This window comes from Herpailurus yagouaroundi, unplaced genomic scaffold (genome assembly GCF_014898765.1).
Source record: "Herpailurus yagouaroundi ecotype Mexico unplaced genomic scaffold, PumYag 163, whole genome shotgun sequence".
Classification (NCBI taxonomy): domain Eukaryota; kingdom Metazoa; phylum Chordata; class Mammalia; order Carnivora; family Felidae; genus Herpailurus; species Herpailurus yagouaroundi.
Window position 1 is genome coordinate 33,390,734 of NW_024412404.1, and position 24,158 is coordinate 33,414,891.

Genomic DNA, 24,158 nt, shown 5'->3' on the forward strand with positions numbered 1-24,158 from the left:
GGTCCAGGAACCATGTAAAAGGATCAGCCAGGAGTAGGGCCCAGGAATCTAGGTGAGGTTTATGTATCCTGAAGTTTGAGACCCACTCAGTGCCTTTGGTATTTATCATGGATTATGGTCACTTATGAATAAATTTCATCTTCCTACCAGGTTGTGATTGCTTGAAGGACTAGATTTGTGTTGATGGTCTCCAGCCTCTTACTTGAATTTCGTTTCCTTTTTCAATCATTTCCATTTAACCTACAGTTGAACTTTGGTTTTCAAAATAGTTACTCCCTCATTTGGTTTCCTCACATGGTGTACCACCTAGTGGTAATAGAGGGTAACTTTCATTCACCAAAGTTTAACTCTGTAGTCCTGTAAGAGGACTTTAGTTTTACACCAAGGTTATGTTGCAGTGTACTGTGTGTGCCAGGTGTATAGTTTGTCACATCCCCATATAATCTTCTTAATTATTAAAAGCCTTATCGTTGACTTTGTTTTGTAACATTTATAATTTTTATGATGTATTTAATGTCATAGGCAAGGCAAAACTGCTTAAGAACAGAGTGCTAGACTGATTGTGGACACTTTAGGGATTAGACTAGAGTCTGTAGGTGATGCCCTTAGGTAACATAATCTATTAGGAGGAATGAAACACATAGATAGATTTTATTTTTAGTATAGTCATCACTCTAAGAGGTACAAAGTAAAGCATTATATCTGGAGGAGAGCTGGGAAGGGTTTTATGAGAAAAGAGACATTTCCAAAGGTCACTTAATGGCAGATACATCAATCTGCTATGAAAAGACACCAGCTAAAGCATCCATTTTCTTTTTTTTTAATTTTTTTTTTTTAACATTTATTTTTGAGACAGAGAGAGACAGAGCATGAACGGGGGAGGGTCAGAGAGAGAGGGAGACACAGGATCTGAAACAGGCTCCAGGCTCTGAGCAGTCAGCACAGAGCCCGATGCGGGGCTCGAACTCACATACCGTGAGATCGTGACCTGAGCTGAAGTCGGACGCTTAACCGACTGAGCCACCCAGGCGCCCCTAAAGCATCCATTTTCAATATAGAAAATTAATTAAGAACATGGGCTCTGGAGCCAGACTGCCTGGGTTCAGATATGCCATTTTTGAACTGTGTGATCTTGGGTAAGTTATATATCTTTTGAGTCTTAATTTTCCATTTTAAACAATGTTATTCTCTTTTTCTATAGGAAATCTAAGGATATAATCAGCAAAACAACCTCATATAATACACAATTTTGTGCTGATTGTGATGGCTTATCACAGGAACTCAGACATTTTAACCAAGAAGGTACAAAACTGGTTGAAGAGTCTGTGAAACACTGTGATAAACTTAATAGCAGCCTGGAACTAGTATCTCAAGAGACTGAACAGAGATGTGAGGCTCTGAACAAAAGCACACTTTCTTTTTCTGAACAGTGGGTATCTTGCTTAAATATAAGGGAAGAAGAACTTCAGAACTTACTGGAGGTAATAACTTTGTAATTGGAACTTACTTTGGAGAGAATAGTGATAATCAGGAAATTAAATACTCTTGGATAAGAATTGGATTGAAAACAATTATTTTTATTTTTTTAAGGTTTATTTTGAGAGAGGGTGTGCACGGGGGAGGGACAGAGAGGGAGAGAGAGAGAGAACCCCAAACAGTCCCTGCACCGGTAGTGCATAGCCCGATGTGGGGCTCAAACCCACAAACTGTGAGATAATGACCTGAGTCGAAACCAAGAGTTGGGTATTTAACCAACTGAGCCACCCAGGCTCCCCCAGATGATATTTTAAAATAATGAATGGTTAGGGTGCCTGGGTGGCTCATAAGTTAAGAATCTGACTTCGGCTCAGGTCATGATCTCACGGCTTGTGAGTTCAAGCCCCACACTGGGCTCTCTGCTGTCAGCACAGAGCCGGTTTCGAATCTTCTCTCCCCGCCCCCTCTCTCTGCCCTTCCCCCCACTCCTCAAAAAATAAATAAAAACATTAAAAAAAAATTAAAATAATGAATTAAAATTTTAAGCATAAATAGTTGGTATGCTTATACAAGATCTAGTATCATGTCCCCCAGAGCTTGAAATTATTTAACATGTATCTGATCTGTCTTGTATCTATCCTTGGTTTTTGACTTATTGGTTCCTTCAGTTAAGGGCACTCTTTGGATATGTAATTCAAACCTGTTATTGCTTTAAGATACTGTTTTGATTGCTCAAAGGATTACTTGATAGGTTTGTGTGTTTGCTTGATCCTAATACTTACATGAGCCCTTTGTGGCTTGGTGTTTCTTTCTGTGTCATAAAAGGATTTTACTAATATTCTCAGAAACTGGGTAAAAGGATGTAAGTATTTTAAGCTTTATAAGCTATTTTTACCAAGAGGAATCAGGGCTAATGGAGAAATAGGTGAGTTCAGATTTGAAACCAGAAATATACCAGATAAGCCTAGAGATCCTGTCATACTAGAAAATAAGAGAGCTATTCAAGATTAGTGGGGTTGTATCAAAAAGACATAGGAGTCTACCTGATGACACTTCTTGGTTTAAAGATGGTACAATTTGTGTATCAAAAAGAATAATTGCTATAATAGATTAAAATACATTAAATATATTAAGGCTTATGAATTCATACAAATTTCTTGGGTCTCCTTTGGATCATGCTAGGGAAGCAGTGCATTATTTTGAAAACTGGTAAATAAAGGGAAAGAGTTGAGCATCCATCTCTCTTTCCCAAAAGAATTCTATCTTGGTTTAGCAGGGTAGTGGATGAAGAAAAGGGTTTCATAGAAGAATCCCAGCTAGTAAAATGCAGAAGAAATGACAGAATTAGAAAATCACCATTTTGTAATTCTAGTGAGATAACCCTTGTGGACATTAATGACTGCTTATACCTTTTGATGCAAACTGATGGAGAGGAGAACTTTATTTTTTTAATGTTTATTTTTGAGAGAGAGAGAGACAGAGCACGAGTCAGGAAGAGGCAGAGGGTGAGGGAGAGATAGAATCTAAAGCAGGCTCCAGGCTCTGAGCTTTCAGCACGGAGCCTGATGCAGAGCTTGAACCCACAAACTGCGAGATCATGACATGAGCCGAAGTCGGACACTTAACCGATTGAGCCACCCAGGAGCCCCAGGAGAACTTTATAATTAATAGGGTGACCACATTCAAACTCACGGATAAATCTTTTTTTTTTAACCAATTAATCTTTCTTTTTATGTTTATTTATTTTTGAGAGAGAGAGAGATAGATAGATAGATAGAGAGAACAAGTAGGGGAGGGTCAGAAACAGAGGGAGACACAGAATCTGAAGCAGGCCCTAGACTCCAAGCTGTCAGCACAGAGCCCAGTGCAGGACTCAAACCCACGAACCATGAGATCTTGACCTGAGCCAAAGTCGGATGCTTAGCCAGATGAGCCATCAAGGTGCCCCTCGGTTAATCTTTTCTTAGAATTTATTTTTTTATTTTATTTTATTAAAAAAAATTTTAATTTTTATTTACTTATTTTTAATATTTTATTTATTTTTGAGACAGAGAGAGACAGAGCATGAGCAGGGGAGGGGCAGAGAGAGAGGGAGACACAGAATCTGAAGCAGGCTCTAGGCTCTGAGCTGTCAGCACATAGTCTGATGCGGGGCTTGAACTCGCAAACCACGAGATCATGACCTGAGCCAAAGTCAGACGCTCAACCGACTGAGCCACCCAGGCGCCCCCCCCCCAATTTTTTTTTTTACATTTACTTATTTTTGATAGAGACAGAACACAAGTGGGGGAGGGGCAGAGAGAGAAGGAGACACAGAATCCGAAGTAGGCTCCAGGCTCCGAGCTGTCAGCACAGAGCTCAATGCAGGGCTCGAACTCACAAACTGCGAGATCATGACCTGAGCCGAAGTCGGACACTTAACCAACTGAGCCACCCAGGTGCCCCTAGAATTTATTTTTTTTAAGTTAACTCTACTCCCACTGTGGGGCTTGAATTCATGACCCCGAGATCAAGAGCCACATGTTCTACTACCTAAGCCAGCCAGGTACCTCAACTGATTAATCTTCACATGAGAGACACAACTAGGCATTATGTGCTTTCAGCACCACCAACAAAATATTCTTGCCAAACAATTAAACCTGATTTACATCAAACCTTTGGATCTCACTACTTTGTAGAAAATACAGAGTATAGATAAACATATGAAAATACAGTGTAGAGATGGCAATTGACCAGATCCAGAATTTGAGATAGCAGAGCAAAGACCTAGTTTTTTGAAGAAGAAAAACTTTTCAAAGGGAAAAGTATGAAGAAAGATCTCCTATATCAAAAGAGAATTAAGACTAAAAGATCTTAAGTCCTAGTTTGCCTGGAATAGTCCTTGTTGACATCAGTTGTTTGGATGTAATTATAACTAAGAGTAGCCCTTTTCACTCTGAAGAGCATCTCAGTTTGGGTGATAAATTATATGTCACCTACTTAAAGGCATATCAACCAAATCTAATGATAAATTCTGATTCAAACAAATGAATTGTGAAAATCATTTCAGACAATTTGTGAAATTTGCACGCTGACTAGGCATTTGATATAAAGAAATCAATGTTAAATTTTTTAGATATGAGAGTGGTCTTAAAAAACTCTGAACTCTTAGAGATGTATGCTGAAGTAAATGGATGAAATGATACAGGATTTGCTTTAGAATAATTCTATGGGAAGATGAAGAGGAAGTGGTTAATCTTGTTTGAGCTATACCCCATGTATGGATAAACACTGAGATTGGGTAGTCAATACAAAGTGGTTAATTATACTATTTTCTCTACTTTGCATGTGTTTTTAAAACTTTACTGTGGAAAATTTCAAAGTAACAGGAAATAATATATTGAATAAAATATTTGACAACTTCGATTTTAATAATGAAAGCTCATTTGCATCATTTACAGGTTGTAAACCAAGGTTGTGAGGCTTCAAGTTCAGAGATTACTGAAAAATTAAATGAACATAAAGCAGCTAATGAGAACCAGCATAATATGTTTTTTGATCAGATAACTACTGATGAAGAAAAATTAATGGCACAAAGTCTAGAATTTAATGAAACCATAAAAATTGGTTTGACTAAGCTTAATTGCTTTCTACAACAGGATCTGAAATTGGATATCCCAACAGGTAATTTCAAAGGGAAATAGAATGGTTCAAAATTTTTTTTTTAATTTTTTTTTCAACGTTTATTTATTTTTGGGACAGAGAGAGACAGAGCATGAACGGGGGAGGGGCAGAGAGAGAGGGAGACACAGAACCGGAAACAGGCTCCAGGCTCTGAGCCATCAGCCCAGAGCCCGACGCGGGGCTCGAACTCACGGACCGCGAGATCGTAACCTGGCTGAAGTCGGACGCTTAACCGACTGCGCCACCCAGGCGCCCCTCAAATTTTTAAAGTTGAAGTCAACCTTGTAGTGTGCCAGATGTTCATAAGAAGCAGGTCCTGCTGTTGCCTGATAGGATTTTACCATCTCGCTGTAGTCAACTCAAATGGAAAAACTGGGACTCTAAAATAGCTTTAATCAAGATTGGTGACATGTACTTGTAGAAATTTGGGCATCCCAATTCAATAAAATTTTACAAACATTTAGGGAACTGGCTTTGTTAAGAGAAGACATTTAAAAAAATTTTTTTTTTTTTAACGTTTATTTATTTTTTTGGGACAGAGAGAGACAGAGCATGAACGGGGGAGGGGCAGAGAGAGAGGGAGACACAGAATCAGAAACAGGCTCCAGGCTCTGAGCCATCAGCCCAGAGCCCGACGCGGGGCTCGAACTCACGGACCGCGAGATCGTGACCTGGCTGAAGTCGGACGCTTAACCGACTGCGCCACCCAGGCGCCCCAAGAGAAGACATTTTAAAAGCAAATGAAAACCAGCAACCATCTATCTAGCACTGTTTTGTATCAGGGCATTTTAATACCAAAAATTGAGGAATGAAATTAAATTTAGTTTAGTGGAAAAACCATACCACGTTGTGCATTTTCTTATGTGTACCTCTTATTTTGTCATGGACTTTTGGCATTTAGGAATCACCATTTTGAGAGGTCAGATGGCAAAGATCAGTGTAGGCTATCATGATTTAGGGAAGAAAGTATAACAGACTATTTAATAGTATGAGAATTGAGTCATTATTTGCATTGCATTGAGGGTTGTGGACCCTGTCAATTTATTAAAAATCATTGAGTAGGTTTTATGGTATGAAATTATACTTCAAAGCTATATGCATAACATACTTTGAAGTATTATATACATGTATACATACACATACACACACACACACCCACACGGCCATCCCATGTAGGGTAGTGGCTATATCTTTGGAAGACAAGACTCATTTGGAAGTATACATTTTAGCATTAAAAAAATCTTCTTCAAATCCCACACTTTAATTCTTTTCCCGTTTATATAATCCGCTAAAGGTACGACACCACAGAGGAAAAATTACTTATACCCATCAACCCTGGTGAGAACTGAACCACGTGAACAGCTCCTTGATCAGTTGAAAAGGAAGCAACCTGAGCTGTTAATGATGCTAAACTGTTCAGAAAACAACAAGGAAGAGATCAGTCAGGTAAAATTTAAAGCATTCCTAATATTAGATCTCTCGCATAAACTCCTTTTGTCATCAACTTCATGTGAAGAATTTTATTCTTTGCCCTTAAATCCTACCCTGTCTCATTAATGGTAGTCGTCTGACCCTTCAGTCTGTTTCTTTTAATCTGGGCATTTTAAAATTATTAAAGTCATAATAATAATAACAACCAATATTTGTGCTTATTATGTGACAGCCTGTTCTAAGCACTTTACGTAAATATATATACTCAGTTAATTCTCTAAGTAGTCCTTTGAAGTAGATGCTAGTACTATCCACATTTTATAGGTGAGGAAACTTAAGAAGTATCTTGTCCTATGTCAGTGTGGAGTTGGAATTAGAACCTAGAAGAGCTCCACAATCTGTGCTCTTAACTCTAGTAATTATTGTTATTAATTTTTTTTTTTGAGAGAGAGCATGCTCGTGAGTGAGCAGGGGAGGGACAGAGGGAGAAGGAGAGAGAGAAAATCTTAAGCAGGCTCCGTGCTCAAGGGGTGCCTGGGTGGGTCAAGTTGGTTAAGCATCTGATTCTTGGTGTCAGCTGAGGTCATGATCTCAGGGCCCATGGGTTGGAGCCCTGCATCGGGCTCTGTGCTGAGGGTGCAGATCCTGCTTGAGATTCTCTCTCTCTTTCCCCCCTGTCTCTGCCTTCCCCTACTTGTACAGTCTCTCTCAAATAAATAAATAGCTTAAAAAAAAAAAAAAAAAGAGTTGGACGCTTAACCCACTGAGCCACCTAGGCACCCCTTAACTATAGTAATTATAGACAAGTTGGGAAGTCATAAAGTAACATAAAAACTAACAATTAAACCATAATCCCATTATTCTGAGATTACTACTTTTAACACATTATAAGTACTTCTCTGTGAGAAAACATTTGGGATTATTTTCATTATTTTTTAGACTTTCTACGAATTTTGTTGAGGTTTAACTTTTATGCAATGGATGTTGTGTTATTTTCAAAGAAGAAAACTGCATTTACTTTTGTGAAGATTTTTAAGTCCTTGGACTTAATCACTAATCTACCTTCTTATTTTAGGACTTGGATGAAGAAAAGTCAGTTCTAGGGCACTCAATAGAAGAACCTCCAAGTCAAGAGCCATCTATAGATGCTAGTGTGGATTGTTCATCAAGTGGTGGGATTCCGTTTTTCCAGGTACCTGATTATATCCTGTCAGATAATCCTTCCACATCTGATATAAGTCACTGGCTATACAGTGTGAAGGAAAGTGCTACTCTTGGTGGGTGAAACTGAAAAATATTTTGTCATTCCTTTGGGATAGCTTGTTAACTTTTCTGATTTAAATTACACAAATCTGATAATTGGTCAGGGTTTTTCTATGGGATAAATGAAGGCAAAGTTTGACTTCATTCCATCCCCAGATAGTACTCTTTAGCTATTGTATTTATCCCCTTTCCACTTCCTACATTCTCAGATGGATATGAAGAGCAGTCATTTCTCTCTTCCCTCCACCTTTGACATGGACGTCCTGGAGCCTATCTCTGCCCATACTCAGACTCTGAAGGCCAAGAGGTTTAAGAGACTGAGAGACTAAAGGCCTCTCACGTTATTTTAGTTCTCCTACCTGAGGCTTTTCTCTTGTTAAGGATTCCCCCATGTTTTCTGAGCCCCTCACCTGCCTTGATCTTGCTCACTTAAGTCCTGTAACCTTTCCTAACCCCTTTTCAACACTGTTGGGAGCATGGCACTATAAACTGCCCTGTACCTTTCCCTTTGTTTTGAAGACATGAGCCTAGACGCAGTCTGTAAAGGAGGGATTTTCCCACATAAGACATTGATGTCTACATTTTACAGTTGAAATGCTGCTTGTGATAAATGTATGTGCTTGTATCTAATAGACTTGCAGGGGTCTTCCCACCAAGGTCTAAAAATTCTCCATCCCCCATGTAAGCTGGTTAAAACTTCTAGCTTAGATTCTGTTCAGTTCCTCTATGTCTGCCTCAAGGTAATTTTATCCCCAAATCCTTCCTACCTTTTGCTTTATTGTTAGAGAACTCTAAATATATTTCTTTCCATTTTTCAGCCCTCTCTTCTGTCTTATAAAGTTAAGGAAAGAAGGAAACTTAAGAAAAGAGAACCTTAGGGGCGCCTGGGTGGCGCAGTCGGTTAAGCGTCCGACTTCAGCCAGGTCATGATCTCGCGGTCCGTGAGTTCGAGCCCCGCGTCGGGCTCTGGGCTGATGGCTCAGAACCTGGAGCCTGTTTCCGATTCTGTGTCTCCCTCTCTCTCTGCCCCTCCCCCGTTCATGCTCTGTCTCTCTCTGTCCCAAAAATAAATAAACGTTGAAAAAAAAAATAAAAAAAGAAAAGAGAACCTTAGTGACTACTTAATCTCTGGTTGGAAATCCTTTCATTACTACCGTTCATGATATTTTGAAAGTGAGGCTCACTGGTTCAGCTGTGGCAGGGAAGTCCCTACAGTACCAGAAAAGATTTGGGGTTGGATTTTAGACCTTCAGCTGAAGTCTGAAAATTATGTTTTCCCTGATAGCAGTCTCATGTGGGGAAATTTTCTGGGTTTGAAATTCTAAAGTTGATGTATGATTTGTCTCAGCATGGATGACTGGGTCTGCAATGGATGTCATTGGTCTCTTAAAGCTCTCTATGGGCAAGTATGAGAATTCCAATGAAATACAATTCCCAAGTGAGAAATATGAAATGTTTAAAAGAAAAGGTAAAATACAGCTTAAAAAAAACACCTCAAGGTAGCCATATATCAGATTCTCTGCTTAAAATAGAATTGCCTGTTGTTGCATGATATCAAATCTTCATTTCCCTAGAGCAGGATTTATCAATAGCAGCTCTGTTGACATTTTGAGCTGGATAATCCTTTGTCGTGGTGGACTGTCTTGTTATTACAGGACGTTTCACAGCATCCCTGGCTTCTCCGCACTAGAAGCCAGTAGCACCTTACAGTTTTAACAACCAGAAATGTCTCCAGATATTACTAAATGTACTCTGGGGAGTCAAATTGCTCCCCGATGAGAACCACTGCCCTATAGTAAAATCTGTAATTTTGTCTTGGAAAATCATGCAGAAAATTAATATTTCTTTCACCTCACTCCTTCCATTGATGGTAAGATGAAAAAGGCATTCGCTTCTACTTGACAAACAAATTGTTGGCTCCAATTTGTCCTGAGTCTTTTCCACACTTAATTTCTAGCCTATAACCCAGAGAACTTTGAAAATAGAGTGTAACTAATATGTATTATGTTATGTAATAACACATATCTGTAATATGTAAAGTAAAATGCTACTTTATTGACTTAATTTCTTCCCTTAATATTCACAGCATAAAAAATCACATGGAAAAGACAAAGAAAACAGGGGCATTAATTCAGTGGAGAGGTCTAAAGTGGAAGAAACTACAGAGCATTCTGTTACAAGGAGCAGATTACCTCTACGAGCCCAGATAAATCTTTAGTTAACTTGAGGATTGCTAATTTTATTTTTAAGAAAAATGAAAAATAGAACCTATAACTCCAGAACTTGAGCCTTATGTATAGATGAAAAACGAATGGAAAATATCAAGGCAATACTGTAAATTTAGTTGACTTTAATATGTCTGCCCATTTTTCTGTCATTCTTGTAGTTCACTGTACATTAAGTTGGGTTTTATTTGAGACTTGCATTCAGTAAATGTGTATTTTTAGCTTTTTATATAAAATAGCCCTTTCTGGTATATCACTAGGCAGCACATATATAAAAGTTGCATGTTCTTCTAGGCTTGAATTTATGTAGGTGAATACCGCCAACTTGCTCTTGGGAAGGACCATCTCCGTTCTTTTCTTGATACGATTGAATTATGTCTGTATCTGCTTGCTTCCTTCCCTAGACTTTTCCAGTCTGCATTCTCAGCTCATTTTCTCCTTTTTCATTTGCGACCAAACCATCTGTAGAGCTACAAAATGGTATCTATTCTTATTATGAGATAGCCTGAATTTTATCTAGAAGTCTTTAACACTTTTCTGTGGTTCTGCCTAAAATTACTATCAACAATAAACATAACCCTAGAAGCATTCCTTCCTTCAATATTTTTAGTTTGTTTCCCCCTAGATGAAGAAGCACTCCTTTCTTTATGAGGCCTTAACACATTAGCCCCCACAGAGTTTGTAAGAAGCCACCTTCTCCAGAATATAGATTACTTTTATGGGAGAACTACCAAGAGCTCTGATTAATGGCTATGTGGCCTGTATCTTGGGCAGAGGTCCCAGTGATTTAAAAGGGCTTTTTGAAGCTATTAACTATGATGATAATTTCTATCCTCTTGTTTACCTTCATCTGAAACTTTGTTCTTTGTATATAATAAAATATGTATATGTATATTTTTCTTTACTGAAATCTTAACCCTTAGATGGGTCCTGACAGTTTTGATCTAGCAAACAAATTTCTGGAAGTTGACATTTTTCAACATGAAGAATCAGCACACTAGAAGAAGGAATATACGCAAAGAAAACATTTGGTGACCACATCAACTTAAGTGCATAACTTTAGAGAGATTTGATTGTGATAGCTAAGTAAAGCCAAGCCCTATTGGAGATTAGAAAACGTGCTACTTCAAGGAACTAAATTTACCTTCAGAAGTGTTAATTATCTTAATAAAAATAATGATACAATTTCTCTGCAAAATCAGATGTCAACATAACCTGTGGATAATATCTAAGAAAATAATCTGCCCTCAGTAAATCCATCAATAAATTTGGTTTCTACATTAACTTGCTTGCCCTATTATTTATTTCCTTATTTCTTTCACCTCACTCCTTCCATTGATGATAAGATGAAGAAGGCGTTCATTTCTACTTGACAAATTGTTGGCTCCAATTTGTGCTGAGTCTTTTCCACACTTAATTTCTTGCCTATAACCCAGAGAACTTTGAAAATAGAGTGTAGCTAATATGTATTATATTTACAGAGTTCAGCAAGTTCTAAAATTCCTAAAATACACTTCCACACAGGCACCACCAAGGAAGAAGGGCCTTGGTAAACATTCCAGGCTTTCAGTTGTACTCTAAGGGATTAATGAGAAACAGAGTGGCCCTCACAGGGCCTGAAGTCCAGCTTTAAGTCATCCGTTCTCTGACATTTTAAAGTTACCTAGGAATGCTAATGCAACTGACAAGCAAAAATAAATCACTAGAGAACTTTTTTATGTTTTATTTTACTTTAGAGAGAGTGCAAGTAGGGGAGGGGCAAAGAGACGGAGACAGAATCTGAAGCAGGCTCCAAGCTCTGAGGTGTCAGCACAGAGCCCGACGTGGGGCTCGAAACCAAGAACTGTGAGATCATGACCTGAGCTGAAGTTGGATGCTTAACCAACTGAGCCATCCAATGTATGACTCAGCTTAAAAAAATTTTTTTTAAATTAAAAAAATTTTTTACTGTAAGTAGGCTCCACACCCAACGTAGGGCTCTAACTCACAACCCCTGAGATCAAGAGTAACATGCTCCACTGACTGAGCTAGCCAAGTGCGCCCAGATCACCAGAGAATTTTAACATCCCAAGCCTTAAATCAGCTTTACAGTTTTTCATATACAATATCAAGCACTCAAAAAAAAAACAAAAACAAAACAAAAAACAAAACCTACCAGCAAAAACAGAATAGGCAGCTTCAAGGACTCATTCCTCCTGAGGCAAAACCATTCAGAAACAACTTTGTCAGAACTAGGTTTATAGCAACAAAGCAAATGCTGAATCAAGAAAAGGCAAACCTAAAACTAGAAAATCTTTGTTATTTTACTTGCTCTTGCTCCATTCCCCTTCCCAGCTCCCTGGTGAAGACAGACAGCAAACACACATTCTCCGAGTGGGGACCCCGTTCACTGGTCCTGAAGGAGTAGAGGACCTCTTGTTCTCAAAAAACTGTTCTGCCTGGGGCAATCTGGAGGACTGAAGCCAGACACTTGCCTTTGTTTCATCTAATTCACAACTCAGGGTGGAAAAGGGGCAGGCATTTCTCAAAAATATAAGGCCAATGAGGGGCGCCTGGGTGGCTTGGTCGGTTGAGCGTCGGACTTCGGCTCAGGTCATGATCTCACGGTCCGTGGGTTCAAGCCCCGCGTTGGGCTCTGTGCTGACAGCTCAGACAGAGCCTGGAGCCTGATTTCAGATTCTGTGTCTCCCTCTCTCTCTGCCCCTCCCCTGTTCATGCTCTGTCTCTCTCTGTCTCAAAAATAAATAAACGTTAAAAAAAAAAAAAAAAAAAGGCCAATGAATGCCCTGCTGCTACCTGGGGCAAAAAATGACAGCTGAGGTAAATAAAAGAGCGTAAAGCCTGAGAGGGAAAAAAAGGAGAGTTTGTTAGGGAAATTAGGCCTTCAAAGCCTACATATACTGGGGAGTTGAGAAAGCCACTCATGTCCAGGCCAACTTACATGCTTAGAGAAGACCCTAAGCTTTCACCGCTGGCTGATCTCCAGGCTCAGCACAAGCAGATAGTGAAAACTAAGGCAGATTTTAAATGGCCTAGCTAAGCACTGAAGGTGTGTTCCATCACAGTCAATCTGTAAAGACTCGAAGGATTTTTTTTCTTTTCCTTAATTTTTTTTTTACTTCTTGTTTTATTTATTTCTTGGTTACTGGTATTCAAGGAAATCTGTCAGCTTACTATGCAAGCAAAAAGAGACCTCGGAGACTACAGAAGTCAAAGAATCGATACTCGAAAATAGTTTAGGTAAGTAACAAACGGTTACAGCCACGGCAAGCAACAAACAAAAACCCTGAGGCAAGAAGAATCCCATTTCCAGAGAACCACATTATAATACCAAAAAATTTTCAACAGAAAGCTAAGAAGTATGCAAAGAAACAAAGTATGGCCCATTTACAGAAGAAAGGAATACAGACCATCCCTTATGAAACACAAACATTGGACTTTAAATGAACTGTCTCAAATACACTCATAGAGTTAAAGGAATTCAGGAGGACAATGTCTCAACAAATGGAGAATATTAGTAAAGAAACTAAAAAAAAGAGCCACACAAATTTTTAGCAGAAAAGTACTAAAACTGGAATGAAAATACACATACACAAAACACTGGAGGATTCCAATAGCAGATGTGAGGAGGCAGTAGGATGAACCAGTGAACTCGAACCCAGGTTAATGGAAATTTGTCTAATCCAACATGCAGAAAGAAAAAAGAATGAAGGAAAAACTAAATAAAGCTTAAGAGACCTGTGGAGTGCAATGAATCATACCAACATTTGCAAAAAGGGAGTACCAGAAGGAGAGGAGGGGAATGGGCAGGAATACTTGAAATAATGGCTGAAAACTTCCCAAATTCGTTGCAACACTTGAATCTGTACATCCAGGAAGCTTAACAAATTCAAACAGGAGAAACTCAAAGAGATTCACAACGAGAGACATTATATATTCAAACTATCTAAAGCTGAATACAGAATCTTGAAAGTATCAAAGTGTATGTCATCTTCAAGGAAATGCAAATCAAAACCACAGAGAGATGCCACTTTACATCCAAAAGGACAGCTATAGTAAAAACAAAAAATAACAAGTATTGGTGAAGATGTTCCACGGGAACCTTCATATATTGCTTGTGGGAATGTAAAATGATTCAGTCATTGTAGAAAAATAATTTGATGGTATCTAAAAAAGTTAAACATAAAATTACTGTATGACCCATAATTCCCTTTCTAGGTACCTATCCAAGAGAAAATAAAAAAATCATCCACTTAAAATACTTGTACATATATGTTCATATCACCACTATCACAATAGTCAAATGTTATAAACAACCTATGTGTCCCATCAACATATGAATGGATAAACAAAATGTGGTATATACATACAATGGATTACTACTTGGCCATAGAAATGAATGAAATACTGGTACATGATACTGTGTGAATAAACCTTGAAAATATAGTGAAAGAAGTCAGATGCAGAAGTTCATATATTGTGTGATTATGATTCCTTTTCTGCAAAATATCCAGAACAGGTAAGTTCATAGAAACATACTGGTGATTGCCAAGGCTGATTGAGAGGGGAGATGGGAGTGACTAATAAGTATGTAGATTTCTTTTGGGATATTGGAAATATACGGGAACTAGATAGATGTGATGGTTGTGTAATATTGTGAACGTATTAAATGCTACTGAGTTATGTACTTTATTTAAAATTTTTTATTTTTTAATGAGACATAATTGGCATATAATAGTTCAATATAATTATTCAATATTCGTATATATTGAGAAATGATAACAGTAAGTCTTAAAATGATTCATTGTATATGATTTTGGCCTAAAAATCCATTCAAAATAGAAGAGGTAATTGAATCATAGTGGCATTAATATTGTAGGTAGAATTAATTAGCAGATGGGAAAAAAATTCTTAAATGTTACAATCTATTTTAATTTTGTTTTAGTTTTTTTGTTATACAATACGTACTTTTTTAAAGTAATTTTATTTATTGTTTTTAAAAAAATTTTTTTTAATTTATTATTTTTTTTAATGTTATCATTTATTTTTGAGAGAGAGAGCATGAGCAGGGGAGGGGCAGAGAGAGAGGGAGACACAGAATCTGAAGCAGGCTCCAGGCTCCGAGCTGTCAGCACACAGCCCGACGCGGGGCTTGAACTCACAGACTGTGAGATCATGACCTGAGCCGAAGTCAGATGCTCAACCGACTAAGCCACCAAGGCGCCCCTTATTGTTTAATTTACATACAAGTTAGTTAGCATATGGTGCAACAATGATTTCAGGAGTAGATTCCTTAATGCCCCTTACTCATTTAGACTATCCCTCCTCCCACAAGCCCTCCTGTTCTCTATATTTAAGAGAACTCTCTGTTCTCTATATTTAAGAGTCTTTTATGTTTTGTCCCCCTCCCTGTTTTTATATTATTTTTGCTTCCCTTCCCTTATGCTCATCTGTTTTGTATCTTACAAGTCCTCATATGAGTGAAGTCATATGATATTTGTCTTTTGCTAATTTCGCTTAACATAATACCCTCCAGTTCCATCCACATAGTTGCAAATGGCAAGATTTCATTCTTTTTGATTGCTGAGTTTAAGTTTTTTAATGTTTATTTTTGAGGGACAGACAGAACATGAGTGGGGGAGGGGCAGAGACAGAGGAAGACAGAACCTGAAGCAGGTTCCAGGCTCAGCTGTCAGCACAGAGCCCAATGCAGGGCTTGAACTTGTGAACCACAAAATCATGACCTGAGCCAAAGTCGGAAGCTTAACTGAATAAGCCACCCAGGTGCCTCTGTTTGTGATTTTTTTTAAGTTTATTTTGAGAGAGAGAGAGAGAGAGAGAGAAAGTGAGAGTGCATGTGCACGAGTGAGGAAGGGAGGGGCAGAGAGAGGAGAGAGAGAAAGAATCCCAAGCAGGCTCTGCATTGCCAGTGAGAAGCCCAGTGTGGGGCTTGAACTCATGAACCGTGAGATCATGACCTGAGCTGACACCAAGAGTCAGATGCTTAACCAACTGAGCCACACAGGTGCCCCTAAAGGGAGTTTTTAAAAGTGGATGATGGGGGCGCCTGGGTGGCGCAGTCGGTTAAGCGTCCGACTTCAGCCAGGTCACGATCTCGCGGTCCGTGAGTTCGAGCCCCGCGTCGGGCTCTGGGCTGATGGCTCAGAGCCTGGGGCCTGTTTCCGATTCTGTGTCTCCCTCTCTCTCTGCCCCTCCCCCATTCATGCTCTGTCTCTCTCTGTCCCAAAAATAAATAAACGTTGAAAAAAAAAATTTTAAAAGTGGATGATGGGTTAGAAGAAAATAGCTACACTAGACATAACAAGACAAAAGCACAGAAACAAAAGAAATGGTATGGTGAAAAGATCTAACATACATGTAATTAGAACCTCCAAAGGAAGAAGAGAGAATGACTCAGGCTCTGTAAAACTCAAGCAGGATGAATATAAAGTCACACCTAGGTACACCATAGTCAAACAGCTAAAAGCCAACAATAAGGAAAAAGTCTTATAAGTAACTAGAAAAAAACAAGACATTACTAGGAAAAACAATTAGGCTGACAGCTGACTTTGCAGTAGAAAGAAAGGAAGCAGACAATGGAATGATAGCTTCAAAGTAATGAATAAGTCAAGTCAGTGGGAATGGTAGAGTAAGGTCCTCTGAAAACAGTCCTCCATAAAAGCAAGGAGACACTGAGAAAATTTGTCAAGAGAAAAATTTTTTAGAATTCTTGTAATAAACCAAAGGCTTGGAATAATCCAAGGAACGTTTATTTTTTATTTTTTTAAAGGCTATATTTTGGTTAGAATGATGAGCTTTGTGGGATTTTAACTTGACCTATTCTCATCACTCTCCCCAGCTTCTTATTAGCCTTGAAAACCAACAGTCCCACGATCATAGTGAAAACCAGTAGCCTAGCAGCCACTGACTGGCGTAGAATAGGTTTGGAGCTTCCTGAAAACACCATTCTCAAATAACTGTCCTTATTTGACCTATCTGGCAATTCTCTGGAGACCCCCCCTATTCACAGGACTTGTCTTATTTGACCTGACTCTGACCTTGCTCAGTGAATATAGCCTTTTTCCTGGGGGCATTTGTTGAAAATAAGCAGCAACCATAGTTAACACTGCACCTGTCTGAGTTAGTGATCTTCCACCTTAAGAAAGTGGGGAGCCCAATGTGGGGCTCACATTCATTACCCTGGGATCATGACCTGAACCTAAATCAAGAGTCGGATACTCCACCAACTGAGCCATGCAGATGCCCTTGACAATCTGTCTTTTAATTAGCTTATTTAGAATGCTTACATTTAATTTTATTATTGGTCTTAAATATATAATCTTGCTGGTTGTTTTGTTTGTTTCCTCTGTTCTTTGTTCCTTTTTCCTCTTTTTCTGCCTCTTTTAGAATTAATTAAATGTTGTTATGAATCTATTTTATTGCCATTAAACTTCTGTTTAGTTGTTGTCCAAAGGTTTGCAATATACATCTTGAATTAATCAGTTTACTTTCAAAAACATTATACTGATGCAAGTATAGTTTAAGAACCAAACAACAGCATACTTTTAATTATTTCTCATCTTCTCTGGTTGTTTCCATTTTATTTTTATATTTGCAATAGAACTACAACGCATTACTACTATATTTTTTTAAATGACAGGGGCGCCTGGGTGGCGCAGTCGGTTAAGCGTCCGGCTTCAGCCAGGTCACGATCTCGCGGTCCGTGAGTTCGAGCCCCGCGTCGGGCTCTGGGCTGATGGCTCGGAGCCTGGAGCCTGTTTCCGATTCTGTGTCTCCCTCTCTCTGTGCCCCTCCCCCGTTCATGCTCTGTCTCTCTCTGTCCCAAAAATAAATAAAAATGTTGAAAAAAAAATTTTAAATGAGTGTCATTTATCTTTTAGATAAAAAATAAGAGAAAGAATGTTCTTCCTATTTATTTTCATTTTAGCCATTTCCAGAGATCACTTGTTTTTGTAAATCCATTTATTTGTTTACAATGCCATATATATTCCTCTTGCTTAAAGAAATTCCTTGAACATTTCTTTTTTTTTTTTTTTAATTTTTAATTTTTAATTTTTTTATGAACATTTCTTATAGTACAGGACTGCTGGTGATGAATTCTGTCAGTTTTTGGTTTCTAAATAATTCTCTGTTTTGTCATTTTTGAAAGGTATTTCATTGGGTATAGATTTCTGGGTTGATAGTTATTTTCTTTCAGCGCTTTAAAGATGTCACTCTGTTGTCTTCTGGTTGTAGTTTCTAACAAGAGGGCTGGTAGGTAATTCCTATTTTTGCTTTTCTGCATTTAATGTCTTCTTTCTCTGGATGCCTTCAAAATTTTCTCTAGAATTTTGGCTTTCAGTACTTGTAATGGGGGGAGGGCAGGAAGCTAAGTTGCTGGAGGGCTTTCCTCAATATTTCTGCTCTATTCTCCACTTTCAGCCTTCCCTGTGTGCCTGAGCCATGGAAGAGTCTCTAAGCACATTTTTGCCCTTCTGCCTTGGGAAGGATGCTATGCCTTGATTCCTGGGGTTTGTTGGCTGGCGTGGAGGTTGAGGAGGGTTTTCTGTTGGGCAGGTCCAGCCTTACTTCTAAGCAGGTACCCTGTGTCCCATGTCTTAGGGGAGTTGGGCTTTCTCAGTGATCCCGTCCCTCCCTGGGGTCGCCAAACTCTGACCATATCTTTGGCCCTTTCTTTGCAGGGAAGAGTGTCGTGCCTCACCCCGAGGGGTGGATGTTTTCTGTTTGTGTTTGTTTTCACCTTTATCTCAATCACAGTGGTCTTTACCTGTTCCCTAGGAGCCAGGATGGTGCTGCCCTTCTCTCTGTGGCTTTTGTCTATAAGGAAGAAGGGTCTGGGCTCCATGCCTCTCGAGTAGTGAAGGCTCCTCTCCTCCCAGGGCCTGCATCATGGATGTAGGCTGTCTCTGGTCTTCTGCCCAGCCTCCAGACTCTCTTGAGCACCTGGTAAAGTCTGTGAAGACCCGGCTAGTGGGTGCAAATTCCCACTGTGTCTGCACTTCCTAGAGATTCTATACTTTCTTGTTGGCTGATATTAAGCCTTTGGCAATTTGTTTAAAATTTTAGCTGACTTCTTCTTACATGTTTACATGGTATCTGGTGTCTCCTTCTCACAGGCTTTACCACAGGTCAGCTACTGCTCATCCTTGTCTCTCCTTAGGAAGTCCTGTCTTTCCTGAGAGAACTCAGCTGCCTTGAGACCTTAGCTCTCTGATGTGCTCAAGAAAAGTTGTGTAGTTTATCTCATTTTTTCTTTGACAGGTTTCTATGTCTTAGGTGGGAGCAGAATCTGTGTAATCTCGCATTGACATTGTCCAACGTGTCAGACAAATAGTGGACTGAGTTCAAGAGAGATTTCCTTTAAAAAAAAAATTTTTTTTAATGTTTATTTATTTTTGAGACAGAGAGAGACAGAGCATGAACGGGGGAGTGTCAGAGAGAGGGAGACACAGAATCTGAAACAGGCTCCAGGCTCTGAGCTGTCAGCACAGAGCCCGACGCGGGGCTCGAACTCGCAGACCGCGAAATCATGACCCGAGCCGAAGTCAGCCACTTAACCGACTGAGCCACCCAGGTGCCCCAAGATCTCCTTTTCAAATGTGTGCTTATTTTGTTCCTATTCTATTCTTATTAAACAAAATTGTTGTATGTTTACTTACCATTTCTTTTTGCCCCTTGGCAGCCAAAAGTCTTTTCTAGTCTTTCTGGTCACCTTCTATGCCTTCAAGATACTTCCCCAATGTGAACCTGAAGAGACCGAGGAAAATAAGAATTTAATCTGATATCTCCTTAGGTTTAATCTGACCGCCTTATTCAAAAGCTTTTGTTTTGAAGGAAATTTAAAACCTTGTTGCCATACCTAGGCTTGGCATACTGTCTGATGAAGTAAGTGACTTTTGGTCAGCAGGAGTATCAGTAGCAGATGTCCCTTGGGACATTTTCTCCCAAAGAGGAAGAGAAAGAAGAGAAAAACATGAAAACACTTCATAGACATTCTATTAAAAATATTATTTTAAATGTCTTTTGTTGGGGCGCCTGGGTGGCTCAGTCGGTTAAGCATTCGACTTCAGCTCAGGTCACGATCTCACAGTTCATGGGTTCGAGCCCCACGTCGGGCTCTGTGCTGACAGCTCAGAGGCTGGAACCTACTTCAGATTTTGTCTCCCTCTCTCTTTGCCCCTCCCCTGTTCACACTCTGTCTCTTCTCAAGAATAAACATTAAAGAAAATTTTTAAATGTCTTTTGTTATTTTCTCACTGAATTATATATCACTTGGTTGGATAACTCAAAACTAGGATAGTGAAAACAAAATCAAGCTACCCTTTTAGAATCACTCTGATTTTTCTTTTTATCAATGGGAACAGAATCGATAAGCCTAATAATCTTTTCCTGAATTTTTGGTAACGACAAATAATAGGCCTATTTCTTATCCTTTATGTAAGAAGTGCCTATGACTTATTTTAAAATAAAACATTGGATAATTAAACTATAATTGAAGTATTTGAAATATATGGAGCTTGAAATAACAGTGCAATTATTGGGGCACCTGGGTGGCTCAGCTGGTTAAGCATCTGATTTTTGATTTTGGCTCAGGTCATGATCTCAGAGTTCGTGAGATCGAGCTCCACATGAGACTCAGTGCTGACAGCCCAGAGCCTGCTTGAGATTCTCTCTCCTCTCTCTTTGTCCCCCACTCAAATAAATAAACTAAAAAAAAAACAAACAAAACAGTACTTGTATACATTATCATTGTTTATCACAGAAAATTCTTGTTTAAGAATCATATCTGAGGGGGGGCACCTGGGTGGCTCAGTCAGTTAAGTGTCTGAATTCAGCTCAGATCATGATCTCATGGTTCATCAGTTTGAGCCCCACATTGGGCTCCGAACTGATGGTGCAGAGCCTGCTTAGGATTCTCTCTCCCTCTCTCTCTGCCTCTTCAGCACTTGCTCTGTCTGTCTCTCTTTCTCTCTCAAAATAAGTAAATCAACTTAAAAAAAAAAAGAAAAAAGAAAGAATCGTATCTGAGGGGTGCCTAGGTGGCTCAGTCCGTTAAGCCTCCAACTCTTGATTTCACCTCAGGTCATGATCTCATGTGAGATGGAGCTCCACGTCAGGCTCTGTGCTGACAGGGCAGAGCCTGCTTGGAGTTCTCTTTCCCTCCCTCTCTGCCCCTCCCCTGCTTGTTCTCTCTCTCTATCAAAATAAATAATCATTAAAAAAAAAAGAATCAGGGCGCCTGGGTGGCTCAGTCGGTTGGGCATCCAACTTTGGCTCAGGTCATGATCTCACGGTCCGTGAGTTCGAGCCCCGCGTCGGGCTCTGTGCTGACAGCTCAGAGCCTGGAGCCTGCTTCGGATTCTGTGTCTCCCTCTCTCTCTGACCCTCCCCCATTCATGCTCTGTCTCTCTCTGTCTCAAAAATAAATAAACATTAAAAAAAATTATAAAAAATAAAAAAAAAGAATCATAACTGAGATTAAATACTTGCTTTGTTTATTAGCTCTGTGCCTTTGTACAAATTGTTTACTTTCTCTAAGCCTACTTCTCATCTATAAAATGGAGTTATTATCTATCTGCTGGACTATCAAAATGTAGCAAAAGCGTTCTAGACTTTCAGCCTTGGAGGTATAATAAGGTAGAAAACAATGAGAGGATACTCATTTTGTGGCTGGCCTTCTATCACCTCCACGTGTGACACTCTTCTGCTTCTTTTCCACAATCATTGCTCCCAAGACCATGAAAGAGAAGGGTGCCAAACTATGGCTCAGTGCCACGAGCCACCGTGCATAGAAGATGCTGCTTTTCATTCTGACTCCTGTCATTTCACAGCTACTGCCACCACAGAAACTCCATAGCAATTGCTATGATTCCTGCTCTTATCCTCATTCCCTCTGAAAATTTTTTCCTTGTTTTCTATTTTTTTAATTTTTTAAAGTTTTTAATTTTAATTCCAGTATAGTTAACATACAGTGCTATGTTAGTTTCAGGTGTACAATATAGTGATTCAACAATTCTATTCATTACTCTGTGCTCATCATAAGTGTACTCTTTAATCCTCTGGTAACCATCAGTTTGTTCTCTATAATTAAAAGTCTGTTTCTTGGGGCACTTTGGGTGGCTCAATCGGTTGAGCCTCTGACTCACGATTTCTGCTTAGGTCATGATCTCATGGTCATGGGATAGAGCCCCACATCGGGCTTGGCCCTGGACGTGGAGCCTGCTTAGGATTCTCTCTCTTCCTTTCCCTCTGCCCCTCCCCAGTTCATGCTTTCTCTCTCTCTTTTCAAAAAAGTCTATTTCTTGGTTTATCTCTCTCTTTTTATTCCCCTTTGCTCATTTGTTTGGTTTCTTTTTTTTTATTAAAATTAAAAAAAAATGTTGTATTTGTTTTTGAGATAGAGTTTGAGCAGGGGAGGGGCAGAGAGAGGGGGACAGAGAATCCAAAGCAGGCTCTGTGCTGACAGCAGAGAGCCCAAAGTGGGGCTCAAACTCATAAACCATGAGATCATGACCTAAGCCAGAGTCAGATGCCCAACCAACTGAGCCACTCAGATGCCCCGACTTCTGCCCATTTTAAAATTGGATTACTTAGTGTTTGGGTGTTGAGTTTTATAAGTTCTTTATATATTTTGGATACTAAATCTTTACCGGATACATCATTTTACAAATATCTTCACTCAGGGGCACCTGGGTGGCTCAGTTTGTTACGCACCTGACTCTTGGTTTTGGCTCAGGTCATGATCTTATGGTTTGTGACATCAAGCCCCATGTTGGGCTCTGTACTGGCAGCAGGGAGCTTGCTTGTGATGCTCTCTCTCCTTTTCTCTCCTCCTCCCCCTGCTCTCACACACCTGTGTGCACTCTCAAAATAAATAAATAAACATTTAAAAAACATATCTTCAGCCATTCCATAAGTTGCTTTTTAGTTTTGTTATTTCCTTTGCTGTGCAGAAGCTTTTGTAGTCCCAAAAGTTTGTTTTTGTTTTTGTCTGATTGCTGTGGCTAGGACTTCCATTACTGCATTGGATAAAAGTGGTGAGAGTGAACATCTTTGTCTTGTTCCTAATCTTAGGGGAAATGCTCTCAGTTTTTCCCCATTGAGGATGATGTTAGCTGTGGGTTTTTCATATAAGGCTTTTATTATGTTGAGGTATGTTTCCTCTAAGCGTACTTTGTTGAGAATTTTTGTCATGAATGGATGTTGTTCTTTGTCAAATGCTTTTTCTACATCTATTGAAATGATCATATGATTCTTATCCTTTTTCTTTTTGAAGTGATGTATCCTGTTGATATGTGAATATTGAACCATGTTTGCAATATATTACAATAAATTGTACTTGATCATGGTGAATGATATTTTAAATGTATTGTTGAATTTGGTTTGCTGGTATTTTGTTGAGGATTTTTGCATCTATGTTCATCAGGGATGTTTGTGTCTGGCTTCTTTCACATAGCAAAGTGTTTGCAAAGAAACAAAATAAAAAATAAACAAGTGGGACTACATCAAACTAAAAAGCAAAATAAATTATTAACAAAGTGAAAGCACACTTTGTGGAATGGGAAAAGTATGTTTGCAAATCATATATCTGATTAGGGTTAATATCAAAAACATAGAAAGAATTCATACAATTCAATAACAAAACAAATAACCCACTTTAAAAATGAGCAGAGATCCTGAAAAGACATTTCTACAAAGAAGATACATGAAAGGATAACAGTGCATGAGGGGTGCTTGGGTGGCTTAGTTGGTTAAGTGTTTGACTTTTTTTTTTTTAATGTTTTTTTTTATTTTTGAGAGATAGAGAGACAGAGCATGAGCAGGGGAGGGGCAAAGAGAGAGGAGACAGAGTCCAAATCAGGCTCCAGGCTCTGAACTTTCAGCACAGACCCCCAACGTGGGGCTTGAGCCCATGAACCATGAGATCATCACCTGAGCTGAAGTCAGATGCTTAACCAACTGAGCCCCCCAGACACCCCAGTAAGTGTCTGACTCTTGATTTCAGCTCAGGTCATGATCTTGCAGACGATTAGTTCAAGCCCTGAGTCCAGCTCTGCTGTGACAGCCTGTAACCTGTTT

The 24,158-nt window shown here is 39.2% G+C and overlaps 1 protein-coding gene across 1 annotated transcript in view; it reads left to right on the forward strand.

Annotated features, from left to right (window-relative positions):
• KIF11 (kinesin family member 11) overlaps window positions 1-11,342 on the forward strand; it is a 45,859-nt gene extending 34,517 nt beyond the window's left edge. Inside the window, exons 18-22 of the mRNA XM_040485867.1 lie at window positions 1,202-1,481; window positions 4,917-5,139; window positions 6,434-6,585; window positions 7,646-7,762; window positions 9,920-11,342. Coding sequence (XP_040341801.1) covers window positions 1,202-1,481; window positions 4,917-5,139; window positions 6,434-6,585; window positions 7,646-7,762; window positions 9,920-10,051 — 904 coding nt within the window. The 3' untranslated portion in view covers window positions 10,052-11,342. The remainder of the gene's footprint in view (window positions 1-1,201; window positions 1,482-4,916; window positions 5,140-6,433; window positions 6,586-7,645; window positions 7,763-9,919) is intronic.
• The last annotated feature ends 12,816 nt before the right edge of the window (window positions 11,343-24,158 follow it).